At 39.6% G+C, this 9316-nt stretch overlaps 1 protein-coding gene across 2 annotated transcripts; it reads left to right on the top strand.

Annotated features, from left to right (window-relative positions):
* The first annotated feature begins 5526 nt into the window (after window positions 1–5526).
* On the top strand, window positions 5527–8687 carry LOC122980978 (nuclear factor 7, ovary-like). Of its 2 annotated transcripts, none has more exons than XM_044349450.1 (2): window positions 5527–5587; window positions 6156–8687. In XM_044349450.1, exon 2 carries the CDS (start codon window positions 6173–6175, stop codon window positions 7592–7594), a length of 1422 nt encoding a protein of 473 aa, XP_044205385.1. In that variant the 5' UTR covers window positions 5527–5587; window positions 6156–6172; the 3' UTR covers window positions 7595–8687. The 2 variants fall into 2 exon arrangements, with proteins under 2 accessions (XP_044205385.1, XP_044205386.1); XM_044349451.1 differs by lacking the exon at window positions 5527–5587 and adding an exon at window positions 5962–6046.
* Window positions 8688–9316: the final 629 nt, after the last annotated feature.

The following is a 9316-nucleotide window of genomic DNA, read 5'->3' as shown; positions in this document are numbered from 1 at the left end:
TATTAAAAACTGTGATACAATTTGCGATATTTTATGTGCTGTTTTTGCGTTAAAATTACTGGAATTGGGAAATATTACAAGCAAAGAAAAATAATGTAATTTTTTGAAAAACTACCAATTAATCACTTCCTTCAATAAAAAGCATTCTACTTATCACAGAAACAACTGTACTCCAGTGATAGTTCTTTAATATATTTACTGGACATGAGGACGATGGGCTCAGTTATATAAAAAAGAAAATACTGTACTTGAGCTCCATTCATACAACACGTCTTTATTGAATAAACTTTCAGCTCAACATTAACACCAAATAAAATCAGTCAACATTGCCGTTGAATTAAACCACACATTACCTGCATAAAAATATAGTTTCATTTCCAAAGTGTCCATTTTCATGTTGGAGGTAGATTATGTTCATCTTTGCTGTCTCAACAACATCAGCTTGTATTCTTCTGACTGAATCAAACCTCATTTGGGAACATTTGGGATTGTTTTGATTGATTTATGGCATCATTTTTGTTGGCAGGTGAGATTTGTCCATCCTCCACCTGAATCCTTGTGAATGCTACAATGACATAAGTTATCATGTCACCAAATGCACCAACTGTTTATTGATTCTGTTGATTTGGTCATTTACTGCAGAAAACTTGCGACAATTTGGCAAAATTGTGAACTCTCGCAAATATTTTGAAGATTTCTAGAATTTGAGTTAATTATTGTCATTGCAATTTCCTGGAGAGACTGATTATTACTATTATTACTCCTGGGTATTTCAATTGTGTTTTATTTATTTCATTTTGTGTATTTATTATTGACGACCCAAGGTATTTACCAAGGTGTTCAAGAACTACACTAACTGAGCACTTTATTAGGAACACCTGAGCAATCTGATGCAATCCAGTACAACAGCTCTGCATTAAATTCTACATTTACAAGATTTATACATTTTCTGTTTTTGTTGACGTTGTCAGAAAGGTGATAATTCTACTTTATGTTTATTATTGAGGTAGTAGTTGGTGGTGGTGAACTGGAATGTGTTATTGTATTGAAAAGTGTTCCTAATATTTTGTCCACTCCATTAACATACATGAAGGGGTAAAATATTAGGAACACTTTTCAATATAATTCACTCTAGTACACCACCACCTACTAGCACCTCAATAATAAATTGCACAGGTGTCCCTAATAAAGTGCTCGGTGCTTGTAAGTACGACATAATTATTATAGTTTTGTATCTTTCATTTATAGAAAAAATACTCTTTTTAAAAAACTGTATTTTTATAGTGTTTGGTAATTTTACAGCACAGATCATACACACAACCCACTTGCTGACCCTGCACAACAACAACAATATAAACACACTACTACTACTACTACTACTACTACTACTACTAATAATAATAATAATAATAATAATAATAATAATGGGAAAAAAGAAGGAGGACGGAGGAGGACAGAAAAGCTGTGACCTCCCAGCAGGGTCTTAAATTATGAGCTGCCAGCCAGAAATATTCCTCCCAGCATGTGAACACTGGAACACACCCTGAAAACTCTCACTGCTGTTAAATACATACAGATGAATCTGGGCTGCAGGAGGAAGTAAACAGGTCGCCATTACTGTTTCAGCATGTAAAAGGATCTCACTTTTTGAGCGCTTTTGCCAAGAAATGTGTCCATGAGATCCTGTGAACTTCTGACGGAGTAAACTGTGCTCTTAAGTCTGATATTCACTCTCCTTTTAGCTCTGCTTTGGTCTCCACCAACTCCTGAGAAAAATATCTTGGTGTTTAGCTGCTGGATGCTCCACTCTCTTCGTCAGATAGTCGCTAACACTTTCTGTTTGTCATTCAGTGCCGGGCAGGTAGCGAACAATGAGGTTTATCAGAGCTTTTTCACTGAAAACAGCTGCACACATCGGTTGAAATGTGGCTCAGACTCAGCGCTGCAGTTAATGTTTAAAATCTAAAGCAGAAAGTGAACTAAAGGAGGCTGCAGAGTTGGCTTCTTCACTACAAATGACCTCTTCCACATGATTTAATACATTGTTGATACATAAAATACTGATTAATGAAGCTTTATTTAGGTTAAAGTGGAACAAAAAAGAAAAACGTTGTAACTTCTCCTCCCTTCTTTGTATTTTAAAACTATCGAATGAGGAGTCATCCTGAAGATTAACATTACAAAGCTTCAGTTACGGCACCCAAACATTCCTCCGCCAGTGCCCGGCAGGATGCAGATACTCCAGGGCCGCAGAGTAAGCAGAGCCATGCATGGCTGCCTCCACAGATTGTTCAAAGCCATCCAACTATTCAACTGCTTCCTGCTAAAGCCCCAGGCCAACAGTCACTGTATGTGATATATTTATGCATGAAAGATTTGAAGATTGTGTGTTAGTCCCATCCTCACGAAAGACAGAATTGCAACAATATGGGGACATATTTTCATTATCTGTGGTTGTGTCCGTTCATTAAAAGATACTGGAAGCATATAAGAAAGGAACTCTGCCATTTTCCATGTGGAGATTAAAATACAGCCAGGACTGTTTTTGCTCAGACTTCACTCCTGGGCAACACACACTGATAACAAAAGCTTCTTCTGTTAGCGAGACGGTGCATTTTGTTCCAGTGGATTAAAGAAAAGTCCCCAACTGTATTGCAGTCATACAAAGAATTATATAAGGAATGTTTCACTGCTGCTTTAAAGAGGACATATTCTGCACATTTCCAGGTGTATATTTATATTCTGGGGAATATCTTTTCATGATTTACAGTTAAAAACTCCTTTTTTATCTTATACTGGTCCCTCAGTTCAGCCTCTGTCTGAAACAGGCCGTTTTAGCTCCTCTCTCTTTAGGGCCCCACTCCCGACAAATTGAATTTTCAACTTGCGTCATTAGCGTGAGTTTACCCACTCGACTTTTTGTGTTTATTCACCCAAAACAGCAAAAACACCAACAGTACATTAGCTGTAAGCTACCTAGCGATGGACTGACATCAGTTCAGCCTCCGACTGAACTCAGAATCACCAGAAACTCTAATTTTCTCTATTATTCCCCTCCAGTCTCTCTCCTTTTTCTCATCTCGTCCATGAATATTTATGCAGCAGGGGCCAGTTTCAACAAATCTGCAACACGCCATCATTTCCTTTCGCATTATTTTTTAACACATTTAGCTAAACAAAACAAACACTATACTTGTGACACATGAGCGGGCGTACGAGAGGACTGTAGGAAATTTATCTGCAATTTGAGAGTGACAATTATTTGTGAAACGGGACCAACTGTAGCACCATTTGCAGACATGTGAATATCTTGCGCAAATTGAAACAGTTCAGGTTGCAGATGCAGACGCGTCTTTCCTTTGACTCTGTATTTAATCATAACACATCAGTAGTTGTTGAGATATTTTAGTTTAGACTAAAGTGGTGGACTGATTGACCAACATTGCAATCCATAGATCCATACCGCTAACATGGCTAAAAACAGACCTCACAAATAATTTTTTCTTTGTTTTCTGCAGCTGTGGAAACATTTAAAGACTGTAAATCCACCCATCTGTCTAAAAAAATACAGCATTCTGCATGAGCAAATTCTATTTTTTTCACATTGACATACAGTATAATAGCATTTCAGACATTGGATAATCAAAACAAGGTGTAAACACACACACACACACACACACACACACACACACACACACACTCACACACTTTACATCTTAAAAGCAGTAACAGCAGTGGCAGGCTGCTTGTTGAAGAGGGGATGTTATTTTGGTTTAACAGAACAGGTGAGGTAATGTTTTAGTTGCCTCTGCATCACATTCAAACTCTCTGTTTTTAATGTGTCTCATTTGGAAAGTGTGTGTGTGTGTAAAGTTGACAGGTCCCCCCCCCCCCTTCAGTTTCTCTTATGTCACGGTCAGGAAGGTCACAATCATTAACGCTAACATACTGGTGTCACTTTCAACACACACGACAGGCGAGTATTACGGCATGCTTAGAGAATGAACCCTCGTGTTACATCGTCTAAATATTGTTTACGGGCAGTACGTGAATTTGTAGTTGTAGAAGAAGAAAAGACAAATGTGCAGCAACATTCGGGGAGCAGTTAATATATTCTGAGTTACTCTAATTCCTTTACTTTCCCTCATTTTCAAATTATGTCAAAATGAACTTTCCTGGCACGCATGACAGAAGACCCAGTTCAGGCAGCAGTAAACGTTCCTGTTATTATTTTTGTGTGTTTTTTTTTTTTTAATTTTTTGCCTGTGTAGCCCTTTGATTCCAGAGTAACAGCTTGTGGACACGATCAATCACTTTCTGATTTATGGAAACGAATAAATGACGATGTGTGTGTGAGAGGGAGAAGAGAATAAAGACAGAAAGGGCGTGAAAGGGAAAACTGAAAGGTCAAGTGGAGTTCTCCCTCAAACGTCTGAGTCCAAGGAAATGAAATCAGCGGCTTTAGATTGATGCCGAACGCTAACAGTTACAATAATACCTCAGCGGTGAGTTATGAGACGCGACTGAGTGGGGTAACGTCAGGTCTAGCCGCTGCTATTTCCTCGGCAGTCAGTCAGATGCTGTACTCCCTGCAGTGACCTCACCTGACACACGCACACACACACATACAAACACACTAACACACACTATTTCCCATCTATGACCTTCATCCAGCAGTGAACAACACTCCCAGGAAGCTAAAGCCCCAGCAGTCTGCTTCTGTTTCAGACTTCACATGTGCCAACTAGATTAAATCTCAGTAGTTTATTTATTTAACCTGCCAAACTTAAAATTCTAAGAGAACCCCAAACTCCTGGTTTGTTCATGGCATTAAAAGATACAGAAAATTAGAAGATTGTTAGCAAATATCAGGAACTATCACATAGCACAGTGTGGTAGGATCAGGTACTATAACACCTGTGTGTCACATGGCCTTGCAGAGTGAATTACACCTCAGATATACCATTGTTGGTATTACGGGACTTAAAGGATATTTCTGACGATTTTCTATATTTTTCTTTATGTTTGGATCCAAACCAACAATGAACTGATCTACTAACAAGTATTGTGTGTGTATCAAAGCCTAATATATCTTATTCCTCTGTTGTTGTTCCAGAAACTATTAAAAACACGTCAGTGAGTCACACCGCTGCACTGGGTGACATGTTCCTTCATTATGAAGAGTTTGGTCATGTTAGTTTGTTTAGAAATGGCTCCAAAGACTAATAACAGCATCATGTTTTCAGTCTCAGGGGAGTAGTTTCGTGTTCGGGCCCTAAAAATCATTGTATAAGAAATAAAACACTTACATGAGGCAGAATTTGTTGTTATTAATATCACCAGATATCATCAGACTTCTGACAGATACGTGATACACTGAATAAGAATATAAAACCATAATAATGTAAAAGTTTGAGAAAATACAGCTGATGTGATCTCAAAGCAGTGCGATGGATCATATTCATCATATTTATCATCTGTTCCTTTAATAAACTCCACAGGATATCAAGCTTACAGGATATCATCTGACACAAAGCAGAAAACAGGTTCTAACTGGTCAGCGTCGCTGGAAGGAGGCAGACAGACGGTAAGATTTACCTTCTTTACAAAGCTGTGATTTAAACTGAGAGACGACAATTACAGCAGGAAGCACTGAAGACCTGAAGTAGTGAAAAAGTTCAACTTCAACCTGCTCCTGACTGGAAAAACATGAGCCAAAGTGCAGGAAACACAACTGACTTCCTGTTTCAATGTCTTGCCTGCTGTGTTTTTCTTTTACATGAAACACACTCTGTGTTACATGTGAAGCAACAGCATTTATTAAAAGAGGTCTGACAAAGCTTCACCTCTCAGCTGAGTCACCTGAGACAAAGCAGGAAACAGTTTATTCTTCGTCTCTAAAGAGACACACAGACTGAAAAACAGACGATCAGATTCACCGTCAGACCAAACTAACAACTTCCTCTGAGTGAGTACAGCTACAGGAGAGAAAAGTGGAAAACTAGAACTCTGCTGCTTCAACCTGCTGACTCTCCACACACTGAATGTGAGTTTGACTAAAAACTGGAGTCAAAGTGAAAGTAAATGTCAGTGAAGTTAGTAGAGGAGGGAGGGGAGTCATAACTGACTGTACTAACTGTCTGCTGTGTTTTCAGCTTCACTCGGAGACAAAATGGCTTCCAGATCAGAGGAGGATCTCTGCTGTTCGGTCTGTCATGACATCTTTAGAGATCCTGTTGTTCTGTCATGTAGCCACAGCTTCTGTAAAGACTGTCTGAAGAGCTGGTGGAGAGAGAAACCAACACATGAGTGTCCAGTTTGTAAGAGAAGATCTTCAAAGCCAGAACCACCTCGTAACCTGGTGTTAAAGAACCTGTGTGAGTCCTTCTTACAGGACAGAGATCAGAGAGCTTCAGAGGTTCTCTGCAGTCTGCACTCTGAGAAACTCAAACTCTTCTGTCTGGACCATCAGCAGCCAGTGTGTGTCGTCTGCAGAGATTCAGAACAACACACCAACCACAGATTCAGACCCATCAATGAAGCTGCACGACAACACAAGAAGGAACTTGAGGAAACTCTGAAGCTCTTAAAGAAGAAGTTAAAGGTTCTTGAACAAGTTAAAGTGAAGTTTGATCAAACAGCAGAACACATTAATGTCCAGGCCGGACACACAGAGAGGCAGATTAAGGAGCAGTTTAAGAAGCTTCACCAGTTTCTAGAAGAGGAAGAGGAGGCCAGGATGGCTGCTCTGAGGGAGGAAGAGGAGCAGAAGAGTCAGATGATGAAGGAGAAGATGGAGGCTCTGAGCAGAGATATAGCAGCTCTTTCACACACAGTCAGAGCCACAGAGGAGGAGCTGAGAGCTGAAGACGTCTCATTCCTGCACAACTACAAGGCTGCAGTGGAAAGAGTCCAGCGCTGCCCCCTGCTGGATGATCCACAGCTGCTCTCAGGAGCTCTGATAGACCAGACCAAACACCTGGGCAACCTGGCCTTCAACATCTGGAACAAGATGAAGGAGATGGTCTCATACACTCCTGTCATTCTGGATCCAAACACTGTTTATCCAGAACTCATCCTGTCTGAAGATCTGACCAGTGTGAGACTAGGAGAGAAACAACAGCAGCTTCCTGCTAATCCAGAGAGGTTTGATCACTTCTGCTGTGTTCTGGGCTCTGAGGGCTTTGACTCAGGGACTCACAGCTGGGATGTCGAGGTTGGAAACAGTTCAAACTGGTCACTGGGTGTGTTATCAGAGTCTGTCCAGAGGAAGGGAATCATACTGTCTGGATTATGGACAATACGGTTCGATGAAGGTGAATACTCAGCATGGTCACCACCTGGTCTCCGCATTGATCTCCCAGTAAAGAAGAAGCTCCAGAGGATCAGAGTGAATCTGGACTGGAACAGAAGAAATCTGTTGTTCTCTGATCCTGATACTAACACACACATACACACCTTCAAACACACTTTCACTGACAGACTGTTTCCATACATTAGCACTGGGGATAAACTCCCACTGAAGATTTCCCCACTGAAGGTCTCTGTGACAGTAGAACAGAGCAGTTACAGACAAAAAGTATGGTTGTTTTAATTATTGTCATTTATTTCTTAAAGGGAAAAGTCGCTGAATTTAACCTCTGAAGCTTCTGTCCTCCTGCTGTCTCATTATTCCAAAATATGTTCATGCTGTTTCACTTGTTGCTGTTTTTGTCAAACATAAAATGATTCAACTTATTTTCTGATCTTTATATTTGGTCTCTTCAGCCTTTAGTTTTTTATTGATACTGTGTCATTGTAAATGGTTGTTAATGTTTTCTGATGTTGACTTTGTGTGGAGCCATGAAGACCAGCATCCAAGAATCAATTACTGCATGTTGAACTTTATTTTAAATTTCAGTTCAGATTATAAAGTTTACAAACATTAAATGTAATTCATTGTTTAATTCAATATACTGTATGTAAAACTCAATATGACATAATTCAAAATATTTGCACAACTTTTCATTTGATGTGATGAAATCAAAATAATTCTGTCTGTAAAAGCGTATTAATTCAGTTTTCATCAGTTGAATTCTGTCATTTAATCAGAGGAGGAGTTTTATTTAAGGTGGATGTGAGTTTTAAGGTGGACATGTGAGTTTGGGTTCATGTTGGTGATTTAAGAGCTGAGGTTTTCTCTGTTGTTTCTCTCTGAATGAGAAAACCTGCTAAATGTAGAAAATGTAAATGATTCCTGATGTTTGCTGGATGTTCATGTAACCTGTAACCTGCTATGATTCCTTTGAAAATACTGGAAAAAATTGTTGCTGAGCAGCTTCTCCAAGTTGTGGAAAGAAATATTATCTTTGATAAATTTCAATCTGGTTTTCGTCAAAACCATAGTACTGAAACTGCTCTGTTACGAGTCATGAATGACATCCTCATGCAGGCTGATAAGGGGGAACTCTCCATCTTGGTCTTACCTGACTTGAGCTCTGCCTTTGACACCATTGATCACTCCATCCTCATTAATTGACTAAATACATGTGTTGGTATCTCAGGGAAAGCTCTAGAATGGTTTATGTCATATTTGTCAAATAGAAGTTTTTCTGTCTGTATGGGTAACTATGTGTCCTCATCCACTCCGCTGCTATATGGGGTGCCCCAGGGGTCAATACTTGGTCCAATTCTTTTCTTTTTGTATATTCTGCCCTTGGGCCAGAGAATCAGTCGCTTTGGTTGTATATCCTATCATTGCTATGCAGATGACACTCAGCCATATTTTTCTGTAAAACCAGATGATTTTAGCAACCTAAACACTCTCCACAGCTGTTTAGCTGCGATAAAGGACATGATGTCTGTCAACTTGCTTCAGTTAAATTCTGACAAAACTGAGCTTCTCATTTTTGGCCCTGAAACTACTGCTAAATGCATCATTCAGCATATTGGCCCACTTGCCCCCTATGTCAAAACTAACGCCAGGAATCTTGATGTTATATTTGACCCGAAACTAAAATTTGAACACCATGTCAATAAAATGGTTCAATCCTACTCTTTTCAACTTAGGAACATTGTAAAAAATTAGACCATTACTGTCAGCCTCTGACCTAGAGCATATCATTCATGCCTTCATTTTTTCCCTTCTCGATTACTCCAACTCCCTTTTCACTTGCCTTAGCCTTTGCCTTAGCTGACCTGTCACATCTTCAGCTTGTACAAAATGCAGCAGCGAGGCTATTAACCAGGACCGGCCACAGATCCCACATCACTCCTGTTTTAGCCTCACTGCACTGGCTGCCAGTGAAGTTCAGGATTGATTTCAAGATTCTCTTAA

This window comes from Thunnus albacares, chromosome 4 (assembly GCF_914725855.1).
Source record: "Thunnus albacares chromosome 4, fThuAlb1.1, whole genome shotgun sequence".
NCBI lineage: Eukaryota > Metazoa > Chordata > Actinopteri > Scombriformes > Scombridae > Thunnus > Thunnus albacares.
Note: the sequence above shows the minus strand (reverse complement) of the source record. Positions and strands in the feature narration are given on the sequence as shown.

Bases quoted from the DNA above. Each gene is read 5' to 3' on its own strand.
- LOC122980978 (XM_044349450.1), top strand. From the start codon at position 6,173: ATGGCTTCCAGATCAGAGGAGGATCTCTGCTGTTCGGTCTGTCATGAC.